Raw genomic sequence first — 19,996 nt, forward strand, 5'->3', positions numbered from 1 at the left:
TGCAGGTTTTGCCCAGTGAAATAGGGAAATGCAGCCTTCATTCTTGAATTGCAACTCAAACTTAAGATGAATTATTATTTTTAATTGTATTTAGCCTATTTAGAAGCAGCAATCAAGGACAGGTTGCAGGTTTTCCCTCTTTCTTTCAATCTTCCAGTCAAACTGACCTCTCGTTACATATCATTACATAGCTAGTGTTTTGGTGGTAAAAGCTAATTTACAAAGAGTTGCTAGACATTAGAATTCTTGTTGTGCTGTGACTGGTTTAATGAACTGTGTTTCTGTTTCTCTTGTCTGTTTTGCTGCAGAGCCTTTTAGTGCTTCTGTCTGGGTGATGATGTTTGTGATGCTTCTCATTGTGTCCGCCATGGCTGTCTTTATATTTGAGTACTTTAGTCCTGTAGGATATAACAGGAACTTAGCAAAAGGGAAAGGTAAGCTTTACATTTTACAAAATCAAGGACTATGCAAAATTACACACTTCCCTCCCCTCACTCCTCTCAGAACAAACAATAAAATTGAAGCACTATGAATAGCTCTACAACTACATTTACTTTTAACTAAAATGTTTTATCTGGTTGAGAGCTTCTGTTGTCATGTTTCACATTAATATATTGTAATAAAGAAGTTGGTGAATGAGTGATATTATGGAAAATCACACTGAAGTAATGTGGTGGTCAAGATACCCTAGTAGGCCTAGAGTATTGATATGGAAAATATTTGGAATTATTAATAAATGTGTATCTTAGCACATAAGAGTCTCATTCTAGTCGTCTTGCACTCCAAGCCCCTATTGACTCCTGGGAATTGACTGGGAATTCAAACTCACTGATTTAAACTACTGTGGTTTTCTGGTTAATTTTTAAAAAATGTGGGGATTAAACAGGATCTAATACAGTCCTTGTAAAAAAGATAGGATTCCCTTGCAACAGTTTCAGTTCTGAAAGGGGAAGTTTGGAAGGGCCATGTTCCTTACAATTGAGTGTGCACAGCTGTATGTTGGACTCGCTCCCTTATTTCCAAAAATATTTGATTATTTCAAAATATACCACTACATCAAATTATTATAGGGAATGTACTTTTCTCGATTAAACTATTTTAGTAGCATTTTTGCCCTAAGAATCAATATTTCTTGTAAGCATCTATACTGTGCTGTGCATCTCACTTTGTTATTTACTTTCAGTGTAATAGGTTAATTTTTTTTAACTCTCTACATCACACATACTTTATTTTATAGTTAAACATCTTTCAACTCGGGGAATACAATGGACTATTATATGCTGACAGTATATTCTAGTGTGTGTCATAGGTCTGTCAGGATGCTCAGATACTATGAAGATGGGTACTCATAAGAAGCTGAGAAAGTAGGTAGATTACCCACTTCTTTGGTAGATTCTAAATATTCATGGTAATAAACTTTTAGGAACAGATGACATTTTTCTTCTGGGTTTTTCTGAAAAGAATTTAGGATGTATTTTCTGAAGAGGTTCCCTATGAAAATCACAGGCAAAAGAAGCAGTTTAGGGGCAATATTTCCACTCTTTCCACCTAGCCACTTTTACCTAAGTCTTTGATGTCATGTAGCTTTCATAGTTTCATCTTTATAAAATATTAACAAACCCTAATAGATTTAATAGTCATCATCTATCTCAATATATTAAGTGTTATGAATGTTATTTGCAGAGGAAAAACCATATTGTATAACAATCATACATCTACTGATGAGCAAGGATCTTCACTCTTGATGTAACATTAAAATAAAGCGGGCTTGACTTCCTCAGGTCCCAGTGACTTGAACGTGATTTGATGCCTTTGAAAATCAGTCCATGTAAGATTAAACAGATGTCACTATGTAATTATCTAAAACTCCTGGAGCCTTCCCAGTAGTATACATTCCTGGTTTCTAAGAACATTAAATACCATAGCTTATGAAGGCCAAATGATTTAATGTAGCATTTTTTGAGTATTAATCTATCAGAGAAGTAGCACGAGCCATAGGCCAGATCCTTCCATCTTCACTGAACCTCTGCGAGTCCTTCCATTGATTCCAATTACATGAGTCTTAGAACCATGAGGATATTTGTGTGGGATAGTCCTACTCACAGGAGCAAGGGTTGCTGGATCAGGCCCCATAGTAGTTCAGCTTCCAGTGACAAAAAGAACAATGATAAAAAAACCTAAACTTCAGCTTTTATACCCCGCTTCGCTTTTCTTGAATGGCTTATGCTTTTCTTATCTCCACTGTTCATAAAGTACATTTTATCCACACTATCAGCTCAGCTTATAATGGCCTTGAAAGGTACTTTCATAAACCAGAAAGTCAGTCCCAATTGCATATATTTATTGCACAGTATTCTCATAGTGCCACCGCAGTCAGGGAAGCAAATCATCTTTTCAAAAGTCATTCTGTTTGAATGTAACATCAAAAGTTAACATTGTAGAAAAGGAAGAGTTCTGTTGAAATGAAAGTATAAATTAAGTGTATACTCATTGTGTGAGTAGGAGTTTATTGCTTTAGAATGTTTCTTTTACCTCCTATTTGTTTTCCTTTCAATATTTCTGTATATTGTTTAAGTGTTTAAAATGGTTGATAGTGAACCTTGCATTATACAGAAATTAATTTTTGTAAATTAGGCTTTAAAAAAAGCAGGTACTATTAATTCTAGTGGTTGGTTGGGAATTTTTTGATTAAATTGTTTTTGCATTAGGGACCCCAGATTCTCTAAATCTGAAACTGTTTGCAGGAAAGGTCAGTTTTAGCTAATTTCCAGTTTAAAGAAAAATAGAAGAAATTTTTTTTGAAATTGTAGTGGTGTCCCATGTTGCCATTTTTTGAAACAATGTTTGATTTTTTTGGCGGGTTCAAAACATTGTGTTGATAAATTTAAGTTATTTATAATATAAAATGTTGAAATCAAAATGAAACATTTTGATTGATCTGTCCTGAATTTTTTTTTTTTTAATTTTAGGTTGGCAAAAGTTTGAGACTCCGACTTTTTGTGAAAATTTTTCTACATTTCAACACTTCTTGCAGGACAGGAAACAGTTTCCTACCCAGCTCTAATTAAATCTAATTTTCTAGTAGCCTATTGACACAGTGCTATACAAGTAAATTATTTTTAAATGGATAATATCCTTGTTGGCCCCCTTCTCTTGCTGTTTGAGTGCAGGGGTTCTATGTTGGCCATTTTTTCCTGCATCTTTCATCTGAAGGGCGAAATCAAATCTGATCAAAAACATGACTAGTTGGGTCAGATTCTTCCCAGTAATGCCCCTCTAATCAAAGTCAGTGGGAACTAACTGTGCATTTTGAGGAGAGACTGTATCGTGTTAGCCCTGATTCAATAAGGTACTTAACATGTGCCTAACATTATGCATGTCAGCAGTTTCTTTGTAGCCAATGGGACTACTCATGTTTTAAGTTAAGTACAGGTTTAAAAACCTTGCTGAATATGGGCCTTAATAATTATTCAGAATGGAAACTTTCTTAAGTATGATTAAACTATTCAGCTCAGAATTTAATTTTCTGAATGTAAATAATTAAGTGGGAAAGGCTTTGCATTGAACTAGTCAGAGTTTATAATGTCAAGAAGCATCATTAAAATAGAGCAGAGAGGACAAAGACTTGAATAATATAACAGAAATATTTGTATTTACTTATAAAACACTCACTCCAATGTATTGCATTTTAAATTTTGATTGCCATATTAGACCAACAGTATGGTAAATGCTGTGACATAAGTTTATGTGAGAGAGAGATCCCCTTCCTTTGCATCTCATCCAAACCCAAACTTACAGTCCATTTTCATTTTAAAATTGATTTTGGGTTAACTCTACCTTGAAAAATGTTGGAATAATGTGGAAATAACTGCAATTACAGTATTCAGTACAGTGGTTAAAGAACTGAAATTATTCCATCAGGAATATAACGGGTTCATACTGAAAGGATTTAAACCACCTATTTGAGAGTATTTTGTTAATATATATTGTATTTTAACCTATTTGAACTGCAGTCAAGTAAAACTAAAATTATTGTGTTTTTTGCAATTGCAGCTCCCCATGGGCCATCCTTCACCATTGGAAAAGCAGTGTGGTTGCTCTGGGGCTTGGTGTTCAACAACTCTGTGCCTGTTCAAAACCCGAAAGGGACAACCAGCAAAATCATGGTGTCAGTTTGGGCCTTTTTTGCTGTCATTTTCCTGGCTAGCTACACTGCCAACCTGGCTGCATTTATGATTCAAGAGGAATTTGTTGACCAGGTGACTGGGCTAAGTGATAAAAAGGTACGTGTTCAAGCTCTGAAAAGAGACCCAATCTCCATTTTCCCATTCATTGTACTCAGTTAATCACAGATATGCTAGATGCCAAAAGTCCCTATCAAGATACAAACTTGCAACCGCTGCTTTCAATGAAACTATGTGGCTTCATATTAAACTTATTTATTTATTTAAAAACCAAATAATAGGGTCCAAATAATAAAAACATATAAATCTATTTTTATAGAGGCTTTATATTCTTTTTCTGAAGGAAAAATATGCGGTGAAATGAAGTCATGTGAAACTAGGTTGTGTGAGTCATTAAACCCATGTTCTTTGAGTAGATGCAGCTGTGTATTATTCCATATAGGCATGCATTTGCCCAGCACACTGAAGCCAGAGAATTTTGCCTATCAATACCTCTAGAGGCCATGCTCTCACCTGTGGTGCTAGGTTCTCCCTTTACTGTATAAGGGCAGCACCACTCCAACCCCTCTTAGTTCCTTCTCACCGCCTGTGGCTAGAATCGGAGCTGACTGGTCTTTTCACCTCACATTTTGGTCTCCGCTTTCTCTGAGTTTTTTCTCTACATGATAGTTAAATAGTAGTACCTTAGGTTGAGTAATTTGCTGCCCTGTGTGATACCCTCACCAGGGTTCAAGCATTGTCCATCATATGGGGGCCATCCTCAATGGTGATCACCACATGAGGTGCTTGTGTCCTGGTGAGGGACACATTAAGAAATGGTGCTCCATCTGTAAATAATTCAAAAAGAGGACTCAGGTGGCGGAGACTTATGGCTGAAGCAGCACCTTCTAGAGCAGGCTGTGACACCTGCTTCAGCACCAAACCCTCATCTGATCAGCAGTTGCCTTCAGAACGGGCAAGTGCTGCTGCTTCACATTCAGACCCTGCTGTTTCCCCCAAGAAGAAGAGGAATCGTTCTCCTTTCTCTGAGGCAGCGAGGAAGGGGTCCTATAAGATTACTTGGGACCATTCCAGGGCTCAGAGAGATTCTTCCCCATCTTCAAAGAGGAGTGATAACCAGTACCATACTGTGGGAAGTCAACATTGGTTCCAACTCATATAATCAAGTTCATAGACCCTACAACTTTGAGATCAGTTCTGCTGTCTGACTAATTCCATCCAATTTGACATCTATGTCTGGAATTGCAGTCTCAATCACAGCCCGAGTATGCCTGAAGTTGCTAGGCCATATGGATGCATGCACACAGGTAGTCCACTTAGCTAGACTTCATCTTCATCAAATATGGCTGAAGTCAGTCTATCATCCAAATAGTCATCCCTTGGGAAGACTGGAATCCTCCACTGATTCTGGACTCCTTATGGTGGTGGATGGTTCAGGGCAACATGTGCCAGCGTATTCCTTTCACTTGGTCCCCAGTGACCAGGACTGTTGTCACTGATGCCTCCTTAATAGGTCGGGGAGCACATCTGGGGTCACAAAAAGTTCAATTCCTGTGATCAGAATGGGAAGCATGTCTGCATATCAGTGTCCTGGAGCTTTGTGTCATCTGCAATACCTGTCAGGCCTTTTGAGATCACATCAGGTACTCAGCAGTGCACATCTTCACTGACAATACCACTGTGATGTATTATGTGAACAGATGGGGGATCACACTCCAGCATGCTGTGTCAAGAGGAAATTAGGCTTTAACATTAGACCTGTGACTAATCATTTACCTGGGATCCAGAATCACCTGGCAGATCACCTCAGCAGAAATTTCTCCCTGAATCACAAGTGGTTTCTGAAGCCCAACATCCTGCGGTCCCTCTTTGCAGTTTGGGGCATTCTAACAATCAACCTGTTCACCACAAGAGACAGCAAGAAATGCCAGCTGATTTGTTCCTGAAGGGGTCTCAGTCTGGGCTCTGAGCTGGAAATTGTCACTCCTGTATGCACCCCTGTATGCTTTTCCTCCAATTCTGATCATCGGCAGGTCATTCTCAAACTGAAACTGAATCGTGCCAAGCTCATTCTCGTTGCCATCCTGTGGCCAAGACAGTGCTAGTTCTCAGCCCTCCTCACATTATTGGATGGCCCTCCTATATACCTTCGTATTATCCCAACCTCCTGATTCAGCATCATGGTCAGGTTTTGTATCCAGCACTCAGCTCCTTGCCTCTCATAGCATGGATGCTGCATGTTTAGATGATGATGAGGAACAATGTTTGAAGGCCGTCTGGCAAGTCTTACTTAACAGTAGAAAGCCCTCCATCAGTGCGGCCTATTTGACCAAATGGTTCTCAATGTGGTTGTTGGCTCAGCTGAAGATGGCTTATATCCAAGACATCTTGGAGTACCTGTTACACTTTCAGTCTTCTGGTCTTTTACTTAGTTTGTTGAGAGGGCATCTGGCAGTGATTTTTGGCATTTTATCCACCTATCCATGGGAACAGAGCATTTTCAAATTCCATGGCAGTGAGGTTCTTGAAAGGAGTCACTCATTTCCATCCGGCAGTGAAATAAGTAGTTGCTTTGTGGGATCTTAATATTGTCTTAGCTGCTCTTATGGGGCCTCCATTCAAGCCTCTTGCAACTTCTTCTTTCTCTCTCTTGTGTCAGGAAACCACTTTCCTTGTGTCAATAACCTCTCCAAGGCAAGTATGTGAGTTGCATGCTTTGATAGCAGAGCCTCCTTATGTGCATTTTTCCAAAGACAACATAACTCTGTGGCCACACTCTGTTTTTATCTAAAGTGGTTTCTCAGTTTCACTTGAACCACCAGTGGTCTTCCCTAAGCTATATTCTACTCCACATGAGCAGCATCTTCACACATTGGATGTCAGGCAATGTTTAGCTTTTTACCTGCATAGGACTAAACCTTTCTATTCTTCATCTCATCTGTTTGTGTCATGTGAAGACCAAATGAAGGGGGTAAGCAGCTTCTTCACAGATGATTTCCAGGTGGATAACTTCCTGTATCATGACAGCATACAAAGTATCTCAGACTGCACCTCCTCAGAGGGTGTGTGGTCATTCCACATGGACCCAGGCAACACTGATGACGTTTCTAATTGATGTTCCTATAAAGGACATTTGCAGAGCTGCTACTTGGTCCTCCGTATATCTGCTTACAAACCACTATGGTATTACTATTGCATCCAGATCTGATGCAAATTCTGCAGTCTTTGTTTAAACAGGCTCTGAGCCCCACCTCCTGCGAGTACTGCTTGTGAGTCACCTGCATAGAATACATGGCTGCATCTACTCGAAGTAGAGAAAACGGTTACTTACCTGTCTGTATTGTACCTGTTGTTCTTCAAGATGTGATTCGGACATGTAATCCACAATCCACCCTCCATCCCCTCTGCATTGGAGCCTGCACTCTTGACGTTCAGTGTGAAGGAACTGAGGGAGCCTAGGGTCATGCCGCCCTTATATCCCTGGGGGACGGGGCTATAGCCACAGTGCTCAAGTGCCACCCTTACAGGTACTGCTAGGCATAATTCTCTGGCTTCCACGTCCTGGATGCGCGTCCACCTACATGGAATACACGTCTGCATCCCATCTCGAAGAACAACAGTTACAATACTAGTAAGTAACCGTTTTTTCCCTTTTAGATAAAACAGATACTTCTGCACAGGTGTAGAAGGATGAAAAAATACACCATGAACAGATTCAATATGTATTTTGTTAAAGGTAGAACATTTGAGAACTATTTCTAAGAATAGTACCAACAATGTAATTAATTTACAAAATCATTACCAAAAGTCAATGATGGGAATGGGGAAAAAGAGAAATTATTTTAAATTGCAACACGTATGAAATATTTGATGGAGACATTTTTTTGTTTCCCTTTCTTAAAGTGGAAAGAGTGAGTGGGTGATACGTGGCAGATGTGTTTTTGTGATAGCACGCTGTAGTCGATGTGTAAATCTTCGTAAATGTGAGCTAGAAAGAGTTAATTGCAGTCATTGTAGATGGCCATAGGAAAGACTGATAAGAAACAAAATGAGCAGGACTAATTTTGTTCTCATAAAGTCATGGTGTCTCAAAATCTTTTGGAAGAATGTAAAGAAGTTCCTTAAAGCTACTTTTATTTTATATAGTATAAATAATTAACAGTGAGACAGATAAATGACATTTTTCATTTGAGGAAAAAAAGTGGAATTGGAAAAAGCTGCTCTCCCCGCTCCACTCCCCATCCCGCTTTTGGTGCAACCTGGAACTGAAAATGTCGAAAGATCTTAGATTCAAAGTTCTGACTAATATATTGGCAATGGGTAATATAAATGTCACTGGACTTAGCCATCAGCTAGTGATTTCAGTACATCTATGATTTTCTATATCGGTTTTGTCCTTGCCTTCCCCCAATCCTCCTCAAAAAATAAATAAATCTTGAGCCAGAAAATGACAGTAATTCCTTTCCATGTTGCTACTAAAAATTTACTTAGCCTATGGACATGATTTTGATTTTTCAATCTTTAAATTCCCTTTTATCTAACCAATAGATATTAAGTAAAAGAGGAGCCGCATCTTTTCAGTGAATTTGTTAAAGTATCTAGAAATCCTGAAAAATAAAGGATTGCTTCAAGATGTTCTTTTAGATACACACATTTCCTCCCATCCCCTGCCTCCTGAAATGTTCTCAGACTTTAAAGATTTAAAATAATTAGTGTTTAAAAAAAGTAACCATGAGTTATGAGGGCAATAATCCTAATCATGTTAAAATAAATATATTTTTTTCTCTCTGGCCCTTTGGCACTCATTGCTAGGATTCCCTAATGCTTTTAATATAATAGCCCAGAAATATCATTAGTGGTTTTCTTTAGAGAATTCAGACCTTCAGCAAGATTAGATTCTGGGCGGGGGAGAGGAACCAACCAATCCTGAAACTCAGTTCAAATGGACACTGCATAATGAGCTGAAGAAAAACTCCAGTAGTTTTAAAGACCCGTTAAAGAGATGTTCTATGATTCTGTATTTGTAAAGAGCTGGACATAAAGAAACTCATAAATCCCTTCACTATCTGAATTCTTGGCTGGTGAATCAATACATTTTTTTTGGTTTTGTTTTCTCTAATCACAATTAAAAAGTCAAGCTCCTTTGTCAATATTGTCACTGCAATGAAGTGATCCCAGCCAGGCACTGGGGTTGTTACTGTCAGTTCTAATGTGATGTATTTATAGAGGAGAGTCAGGAGAAACCTATCCCTCTTTTAAGCAGTTGTCCCTGACTCTCAACATTCAATAACTTCCCATCCAAGGAATGTGTTATTTCTCCCTCCTTCTCCTATTGCTTTGCTAAATATATGGTGACAGGCGATTTACCCTTGTCCTCGGCTTTGAGACCTTTGTGACTCCCTTCTCTTTAGCAATCTTGCAAATGAGTCACTGAATTCCATGTGATTCTTGTCACACCAGAAGTACCCGCACAGAATGTACTGGAAGTGGGTGTTCAGAAACTTCTTCACAATGCTTCAGGAGGTTAGAAGAAAAGAGGAAATTATGTTTTGACATCCTTTTTTATTTAAAAGGATTTTTAAAAGCCTCGGTGTACTTTTTATATAAACACAAAGTAAGTGCAAAAGGTTGGCATTCCAAGCAGTTGTTACTTATTATACCATAGGATGTCTTTTAAAAGCAATATGGGGAAGATTATTGAACAACAGTAGGAAATTATGGATATTTTTACTGATGGGCATCTTAAGGGGCTCTAGCATGTGGTCTCCTCCGTGGCTGGTGGCTCCATTAGTTTGTGACCACACTGCCTTTTTGGTGGCTAGTTCCATATGGGCCTTGTGCTCAGGGGAGGCCAAGGACTGAATGTAACTGGCCCTTGCACAAAAGATACAAGATGGGGAGAAGGAGAGCCCAGATTTCTGCAGGTCATGCAATCTCTTTTGTAAGATGTAGCGAAGATTTCCCTCCCATCCCCAAGTGTAACTATCCCAGTGTGCTGTAGCCTTGGCCAGAAAAACCACCACTGGGTTGGTTGGGTCAGCACAAGTAGGTACTGTTAGTCATAGGCCCACTTCCTTTGAGCGCTAGCTCTATGTGGATGTGATGGAGAAGCCCTGCCCCTTCAGTGCATCTGTACAGGTGAGAGCATAATTTGGAGATTGTATTTTAGAGACTGACGTTATACTATTTGTTTAGATGTTGGCACCTGTATTTTAGAGATTGACATTGTACAGTTTGTTTAAAAGTTTTCTTTTTACAATCAGCACTGTGTAGTTACTCATGAATTTCCAGAATTTCATGTCTGGTTCATGTCTACTTCTCTGTATGTACAGAGCCCCTGCTACAGCAGGGCCCCAATCCTGTTCAGGGTCTCTAGGCCCCACTGTAATATTAAACATAGAAAAACAATAACTTTAAAATTTTCAAGACTTTAAGACCCATTAAATGCTCCAGACACAATAAGAGACCTGTGGAGAGGAGACATGATGATAGCTAGATTGCCTTTATTATAGGTAGGCTTGGCAGAATTAGATTTTCTTTTTATAATTTCAGTGGATAATATCGGTGCTTATTTGTAAACATTTAAATTTTTTTTTTATTGATTTAAATGTTCGCAGATGTGGGGAATTGGGCGGGGAGGAGTCAGTCCATAATTATTTAATGGTGGTAGATATTAAAATTCAAAATGTTAATCATTTATAAACCATTAAAACACAAATTGTTAAAATCACATGTCAAAATATACAAAGTAAATATCCTTAAATCCACAAATCCTATCTGGTTTTACTTTTCATTCATCCGTCCATTTGTAACCACCCTAATTACAAAAATCTAAATCACTGGATTTTACCCATGAAGTCTTACTTTGCTTATGTGTAAATTTTGTTTATTATCAATGGAACTATTTTTTCACTGGTGTGTGTACAGTGAAATCAAGATTTACTGACATTACTGATAAAAATCAAATCCTTTCAAGCCTAATTATATGTAGGACTTATAGCACCACTTATTAAGGTTGCCCAACACTTCCCAATATAAGACCCTGTTTCAGCTGCTTTTAACTTTACCAAAACGTCAACTATTCAAGCTGAAATTTTGTGTGTTGGATATCTGCCCCAGGTTGGATTGTTTTGCACAAGCAGCCTTAATTCTGGCATTTCCTAACACCGGAATCCTTGGTTTTTCAACCATGCAGTTCTTCTAACCTAGTTTTCTTTGTGTGGAATAATATAGGGCATACATTTGAGCAATTATTTACTGATATATGATTCATTGCATCTTTGTCAGAGTACAGCAGAGTTAAGTCAAGAGGCATCCTGGCTGACTGGCCAGTTAGATTAAAAGTTTTGCTCTGTCCCCTCTCTCCCTGTCCTGCCCCTTCCACTTGCTATTAGAACAACACATGATATGTCTACGTAGACAGCCTGGGTAGACAGATATGCACTACCTCTGCCTGAGCTAGTGTGCTAAAAATAGTGATGTGAACATTGCAGCATAAGTAGTGGCACAGACTAGCCACTCAAGTACAAGCCCACCAGATGCCCCAAGTCTATACTAGCCCATGCTGCAGCGACCATGCTGCTATTTTTAGTATGGTAACTTGGCAAGAGCTAGCAAGTGTCTGTCTACCTGGGCTGGGAGGCATGCTCCCAGCTGCAGTATAGACATTCCCACAGAGTGTCATCAGAATTTTCAGATGAAAGCTTCTATATGAATTTTTGATAGCTGTGACTTTAATTAAACTTTTTGTAATTCCACTTTGTGCTGTACCTGTAAGAAATAGACTGATGGCAGCATATCTGGAATCTTTCTCTACTGTGATGTTTCAGAAGGAAGAGAGTTCAAATGTGGGTATCATCATGAAGGATCAAGTTACTTGTGAATAATGGCCTGATATCAGTCACCTGAATGAAATCATCTGGAGCAGAAAGGCATATCGATAAAAACAAACTATAAAAATGAGAATAAGACTATTCTCTCAGCCCAGACCATTATACATGTGTCATGGGGGTCCTAGATCAGTGGATGAGCATTTTTGGTTACTGTATATGCTGCAGTGCTAGTAATAAGCATAATATGGAGAGTTAAGAATGGATTGATAGCCTTTTGAATAATAGCAAATGTCCTTTTATGATCAAAATTGAATTTTTCTGCATTTAATTTAGAGATTTTTATTAACAATAAAAAAGAGCTGAAAATACTTCACAAAAGGTCTAAAAAGAAAATTGCATCCTGACAGCTACCATATATTCCAATTCCCATCAGGGTGCTTCAGAATGATTGAAAATATGTGAGAACTTGAGTCGAAAAGCAAGGCTTGCCAGAAGGGAGGCTTTTGCTGCCTCCTCAAACCCAAGCTTCGTGGATCTTTGATGCAATCACAGGTCCTATATTCTCCCTCCAACCTATGTCAGTTCATAGAATAGATATTATTAAAAGTATCATTGAGATTTTCAAATTCCTCCTTACAGCTGGGTGAACTATTTGCAGTACATTTATTCATTGCATTTAGCTCTTTTCCTGTTTGCAGAGCATGAACAGACCATCACTTCTAAAAAAATTCAACTCCTTTAAGAATTTGCTCATGGCTAGCAATACTTGGTTGAATGTTTTGTGGTGATAAAGTCCAGCCTATGGATTCTTCTTGAATGATTTGCTTCTTTTGAGTTTTTAATATTAGCATTTCAGTATATGAGTTGTGTGATTGGTCTGCTAAGTCACATGTTATTTATTCTGTTCTTTGATTGAATTACCTGTACTTTATAAGCCATTTCTGCCCTAAATAAATGTTTTGGAATTGAATTTTGACTGTCAGTCTGAAATTCATTTCCTGAAAACATTCCTATGAAGACAGCTTTGCTCATATGGAACTTCATGAAAAGTGAAAACAGAGCAAAACTTCTTGAGAAGTCACCAAGGCATTCAAACAATTTTTTCACTTTTTTCCAACTCTGCTTTTATACATTAGTACTATGAATAGAGCTTGCAAAAACTCATCAAATTAGAATTTTCAAAAACATTCAATTATTCCAATAACAGCAAAAAAATTTTAATTTTTTTGTAAAAAGTTTTGTTGAAATTTTGAAAATGTGAAAATTTTTGACCAGGAAATTATACCAGCCTTAGTACTTGAGGAACTAGTCATATTAATTTTAATACACTAATTATAAGTCAAACAAATACCTGGACCTAATTCTTCCCTTAGAATTTGACTCCCACTGACATGTGGGCATATATCAAGGAGCAGAATTTGGCTGAATTCTGCTTACAAAGTGCAGAAAGGAGAGAGCAAGAAACCAGTCACACAAAGTATGAACTAAAGTGTAAATGTCTGATTTTAGGGTAAGCCTGAATCAACTGGCACAGATAAGGTAGGGAAATAAACCTTTAAACAGGAATGCAGTGTGAATGTGCAAACAGAGCTATACAGGAAGAAGCATATTGCAGCAAAATTAAATGAAAGTAAAGTTAGTTTCATTCTAGTTTGCCATAGGCTTCATTAAAATGAAGTATTCAATTGCAGTGTCATCCCATGAAAATTATACTGCAATAAACAAACTATTTTGAGTCTAAAATCAAGGTTTGACACAAGTGAAAATGTTCCTATAGCAAATAGTTTATAGGCAAGCCTATTTGCTGCTGTCTCACAGTTGGCATTGGAGCCTGGGAATTCTTGCTATACCAAGAGCAAAATTTATGAAGGGAAGCACTACCTCTGTGGCCCAAAGGAAGCAACTGCTGTATAAATGAATATTAGCTGACTCTCGCACTATATGGGAGATGGATTGGGAATCTAACCTTTACAGTAATAATACAAAGAGCATTTTACCACTGAAACTGTGGAGTGAGGATCCTAGATAATGTCTTTCCCACAATGAATTGCTTTTAGTCATATTAAATTGAAGTTCCTCATTAGTCAAGTTACTTCAGTTTAGGGCCAATTTTAACAAAACATTTTAATTAACCTTCACTTCTGGTAACACTTCCTTACAATGTTATCCAAATGTTTACTCAGTCTGAAACCCAAAAGCCCAAAGGGCTACTGCTAATCCTATGGAAATACTGAAACGTTCCCAGTGTGGTGCCTGTACGTTCTGCCTTTCCTAGCTGCATAGCTTGTCCATTTTGTAACCGTATCCAGAGTCCATTTGAAAAAAAAAAACTCCTCACTGCCAGTAAGCCACCTACCCCAGGCTCAGAAATTAATTACTTTTGTCTTTAAGTTATAGGTCGGGGGTGGGCTTAGGTGTGCACTATCTCAGCAGGGATTGTCAGAGGCATTGTTCAGGGAAACAAGGCAGCCCCTGCTGTACTTTTCAAAGGGTGCAGAATGAAGTTCCATCCACACAAAAGCAGCTGCACTGGTTCAAGCCAATTCCCCCCCCCCCCTTGACCTTGCCCTCTCCCTGTGGATGGCAAACATGCTGCAGGTGCTAGTCTGGTGCAGTCTTTGTGGTCCCTTGTGCCCTAGGCCAATGAAAGAGAAGGCTCCTTGCATCCTATGCTGTCTTTTGTGCAAAAGCTCACCTAAAACTTACAAAAAATAAGAGAATGCGGATGGCGAGGACTTCATTTCAGGGTTGTATTTTCAGTGTGGCTGGCAATGGCATTATCACCTGTCCATCCCATGGCATTGCTTGCTCTTTTTTTAGTTTTTGTTTTTTGATGGAGGGACTGGTTTTCGAGGGAGGGACTTCCTCCTGGTTCCAGTGTCTCAAGCCTCCTGTGGTCAACTCAGCTGCCATCACGAGACACCCTGGAGGTTGTGAGGGAGCAATATAGAATGTCAGAAATGTGCTGATGTCACTTCGGGCGTGAACATTTTCATACAGCTCCACAAGTGACAAGAGGGGCTTTTGCAGGAGGTGTAGGGTGACCAGATGTCCCGATTTTATAGGGACAGTCCTGATTTTTGGGTCTTTTTCTTATATAGGCTCCTATTACCCCCCACCCCACCCCCTGTTCCGATTTTTCACACTTGCTGTCTGGTCACCCGAAGGAGGTGTCAGTCCAGCACGGCAGAAGCACAAGTTGTCCTTGAAGCAGGCAATGTGGAGCTTTTAGCTGGACAAAATTCAGGCCTTCTATGCAAAATTATTTAACAGGAGATCAATCTGTGCTTACATGTCTCTTTTGAGTGTTTCTTTCCTTCTCTCTAGTTTCAGAGGCCACATGATTATTCACCCCCCTTTCGATTTGGAACCGTTCCAAATGGGAGCACAGAGAGAAACATCAGAAACAACTACCCAGATATGCACCTCTATATGACAAAGTTTAATCAGAAAGGCGTTGAGGATGCATTGGTCAGCTTGAAAACTGGGTAAGCATTTATTTAGTTATTTTAATGAATGCTGCAGGCTTTACAGAAACTGAGGAATATTGATCCACACTTATAATGATAAATGACTGTCAGATACCAGGCCTTGGTTCTGGATGAATGGTTCTTCTGCTCAGAGATGGACCTTGTAACCACAGGGGAGTTTTAACCTGTTACTTTTGTTTGGGCTTCATTGTCCAATCAGAATAACAGGTGCCTATCATTTTAATATAAATCTCCTCTGTGTACTGGTAGACAGTTGTGTTATGTCTCTTCTTATGTCCAAATGCTCAAGTCTCTCTTAGCCTTTACTTGTACTCTAGGTCCTGTCCTATAAACTTTTATCATTTTATTGCTCTTTTCTGAACTGTTTCCAATTTGTCAATGTCTTTTTAAAATGCAAGATGTCCAAAACTGAAGGCAGCACTGCAGCTTATGCCTAACCAGTGCAAGTTATATGTTTGTTAGTTTATATGTGTGTTGTGAATGATGACGGGACAGCCGAGCCTTACTGCTTTCGGTATGAAACTTCCTGAAGGTAGCTACACTCAGCAAAAGTCTTTACCTTGGCCAAAGATTTGGGTTGTTGTGTGTACTTGCAGGGTTTTTTTGTACACATTTTATGCAGTGTGGTTTTTGCTCCAGCTGCTTGCACTATAAGAGACTCTTAAAACACAAATAAAACATCATTGAGGTGATGGTGTGTGAAGGCAGTTGGCTGGTTGCAAGGGAATTCTGAATATCCACTGAAACTCAAAACTGATTCCTGTTGCACCATCTGTTCCTCCTCTCTACAAGATTTAATCCTCTTGACAGCATGAACTATTCATTTTCATAGACTTTTCCCACTGGAGTTTCTTTTCCTCCTCTAAGTGATTTCTCATCCTGGACATTCCTAGGTGTCTACCCTGCTTCCCTTGAGTGACACTTTTGCAGCAGATGGTGCAAATAACCTGCCATGTACAGTATTTTCCAGATCAGTATAAGACAACTGTTACATACAGCTGAGTTCTTTAGTGTTTTGTTTCATGGCATCTAAGGAAGGATTAAAAGACAAGTAAAAATACACCATCAGCTGCTGACGTTTCAGACTACAAAAGTGTCACTTTTTCTTTGATTATATCCTAGTATCTATCACGCCAGCAGGATTATAGCACCGCAGTCAGAAGGGGTTGGATATTATTTCCCCTAGACTCTGCAGAACAAAAGCTGCGAAGGGTCCAAATCAGTGTTATGATTGTGGACACTCACTCTGTTACTACAGAACACTGTATTGAAGCCCAGGCAGCACATCAGTTGCTTCCTGTTATGTTCTTGAGTTATATTTATGTCACTTGTGTCACCTGTGGTCAAGAGGGCCTCTGTTACCACATCTCTGCTGTTACATACTCAGTATACAGATGGCTCAATCTCAGTGAACTGACCTGCCCCTTTGACTGCATTCCCTCTTGTTTCCTGGCTTCTGTTGCTTCCCATCTGAACTCCTCTTTCTGTTCATGTTTACTAAATAAAATGTCAAAACAAAATCTACAATTTACAGTCACAATAGGCGTACAGCACACAAATACAAAAAGAAAACGTCCAAACTTTTCATCCCCTAGACTCTTTGTCCTGAGAACTAAAAGGTCTATTTGATTGCTGGTTTTGCTGAAGTCATCTGTTTTTTCTCAGCCATGGCTAGCTCAAGCCTTTTCTACAACTGCCCCATCTCTCTCTACCCCTTTGTCTGCCGATGTATTTAGGGCATGAAGGCCATGAGGTCTATTCTCATGGCCTTCATGCCCTCGTTACTGTTTTAATTCATGTGCAGTCCAGTTTCACTCCTTTCCACTGAAACCACTGTCATTCAGGTCACAGGTCAATACCTCCTGGCCAAGTTGACGGGCTCTTTTCTTCATATTCATCCTCTCCAAATCCAATCTATCTTTCACCTTCATCACACTCCATTCCTTTCAGCTTTTCTTTACCCTGGCAATGTGGACTATGTGTTGTGGGATGACATTTCCCTTGACCAGCAAACCAGGGACTGAAGCCTGGGCCCCCAGAGCTAAAAGCATTAGTTGCTTGAAGGTTTAATGTTCAGTTTCTTTCTTTCTTTCTTGTCCCTATATTTGTATTGTACTGTCGGTGTCTAATTTAGATGGAAAGCTCCTTGGGGCAGGAGTCTGGTCTCCCTTTGTACAGTAATGAATACTTAGTACTCAATAAGTATCTAACAATAATGGTGTGGTACTTTTGGTCCACATAGAAATCAAACTAGAAAGTGGTCTCTTGTGAGATATCAGTTTATTTTTTTCAGACTCTGAAGCTGCACATTGGCTTTGAAAAAGCATCAGCATTTTTTGTATAATTTTCTGACCTGACCTTCCAAATCATTTGAGCTTTGACCATTGCTATTAGAAATACCATTGAAACAGTTTTCATGTTGTTTTGGTATTGACATTTGTGGCCAGGTAGCAAGCCAATTTCCTCATTCAACAACTGTCCCTCTCTCTGTGTGCCTGAAAGATGTTCCCATTTCCCAGTGCTTGATGCAAAATAAGACATTTAAATACCATGTCTTTTTGTATTAAGCAGCCAGCGGACCTTATGCTTTTGGGTGTTGTCTGTAGGTTTGTAGATATTTGAACAAGGATGCGATGTTTTATTTTTCAGTTTCAGTCTTTGGGTATACAAATGGCACTACCACTTCTACAGGTATAAAGAATAATGTGGTAGTTCATAGGAAATTATTAACCCTAGGCAATATGACTGACTTTTAATTATCATCATGGCATGATATAGAATACGTGTTGGGACATTAGTTGTTCTGGGTGCCTCTTGTACTTGCATGCTGAGTGGAATGATATGATGAATCATATGCTAGCCTTTGGGACCCAGTCCTCCCACACAGTGTGCATCACCACTGTGTGTCTATCGTCTCAGCAGGTATGCCACAACATGAGACAAGGGTGCTGGAACAATTTTTATAGTGGGGGTGCTAAGAGCCATTGAACCACATTGTAAACCCGGTATATAATGGAAACCACTTCAAGCCAGGGGCTGTGACAGCACCCCTAGTTCCAGCACATATGCCAGGAGCTTTTCCTTACTCCTATTTCTCATGGTTTATGGTAGCTGAAAGTCCATCTTTCCTTTAGAAGCACTGGCAATTGGAAGTGACAACATGGGTGATTGCAGGAGAAATACAATCTCACTTTATCCTGGAAGATAACATGTCACTGCTCTAATCTGCCTCACTGGAATTCTCTGCCTTAAAGCAGCATACGAAGTAAGTAAATGTTCTTGGTGACAACAGAAATCTGTGGAAAATTCCCCCCAAACTGGCAGAATTTCTGTGATAGTTTTATTTTCTAGTCTATTTGGCTCAACTCCTACTTTAATACCAGATATTATAGCAAGATGTAAGGCTAATCATTTAAGTGGTGTTTGATATATTAGGTTATTAAAGTGAACTGCTGCAGTCAGAGGCTGATGCAAAGGAGGAATCAGACATAGAACTCCAGACACACAGATGTCTATAAATTTATTTTTTTGCATTAATAATTGTGTTTATTAATCAATACAGGATGATAGACTAGAAAAGACCTGCAAAACACTAAGGGATGGTACTCTACTACACCAGTTCTGCTCCATTGTCCATTAACTTCAGTAGATTTTTACAAAATGGAGATGCCAGTCCTTCATTCATTTTAAAATGAATTATAAGAAAACAAAAGAGGTTTGCTACTTTGCAGTCTTCTACAATAGTTGTGAAAAATAGACTCCAGAGGTGTTGGTTCAAATCTCTTATTTGGACAGGCAAATCACCATAATGAAAACTATCAGTCTGGGCATCCATCACACTCGGGTGTATATTGTAGTCAGCAGGGCTTGTCAAGGGCTTTGAGTGGCAACACTACAGTACACACACAGTCTGTAAATGAGAGGGGCCAGGAGTGTTTTAATGCGTGTGTGTATGTGTGCACACAGTATCCTGAATTTTTAAAAAATCCACTTTGTGTTTGCTACAACTGAATCCAGTCTCTTTTCCCCATCTGGGACACTACAAGGGCTGGAAGAGCCAGACAACAAAGCTTTTAAAAAGTGATTGCAAAAACCCCCGTTGTGGTACTTGAGCTGACTGGTATTGGTTTAGAATCAGGTCTCATGATATTTAATAGACTGTAGTGCTCACTCACTGGATGGAGGATCAGATTTAGGATTGAGGTCTGAGATCTGATTTACAAACGTGAGATCTGATTTACACAGAAAAATGTTTATTATCTCTATCAGCCCTATTGTAATTACTGTGGGTACTACTTGGAACTTGATTAGAATAATTTTCATAGCATGGGCAAGTAGCATGGTTACAAGCCCCAAATAAATAAGTAATTAAATGCTGGCTCTGAAGAGACTACATCCCAGATGTCATTCCACTTACTCAATACAAACTGAAAAAATGAGTAGAAATTCAATGTATTTGTCACTGTAGATATACAGGGCATGAGTCTAT

At 39.0% G+C, this 19,996-nt stretch overlaps 1 protein-coding gene across 1 annotated transcript in view; it reads left to right on the plus strand.

The window, feature by feature from the left end:
* Window positions 1-19,996, plus strand: part of GRIN2A (glutamate ionotropic receptor NMDA type subunit 2A) — a 309,606-nt gene that overhangs the window by 237,164 nt on the left and 52,446 nt on the right. The window contains exons 8-10 of the mRNA XM_024194032.2: window positions 309-434; window positions 4,054-4,283; window positions 15,344-15,504. Coding sequence (XP_024049800.1) covers window positions 309-434; window positions 4,054-4,283; window positions 15,344-15,504 — 517 coding nt within the window. The remainder of the gene's footprint in view (window positions 1-308; window positions 435-4,053; window positions 4,284-15,343; window positions 15,505-19,996) is intronic.

Source organism: Terrapene carolina, unplaced genomic scaffold (assembly GCF_002925995.2).
Source record: "Terrapene carolina triunguis isolate 2854851 unplaced genomic scaffold, T_m_triunguis-2.0 Scaffold93, whole genome shotgun sequence".
In the NCBI taxonomy this organism is placed as follows: domain Eukaryota; kingdom Metazoa; phylum Chordata; order Testudines; family Emydidae; genus Terrapene; species Terrapene triunguis.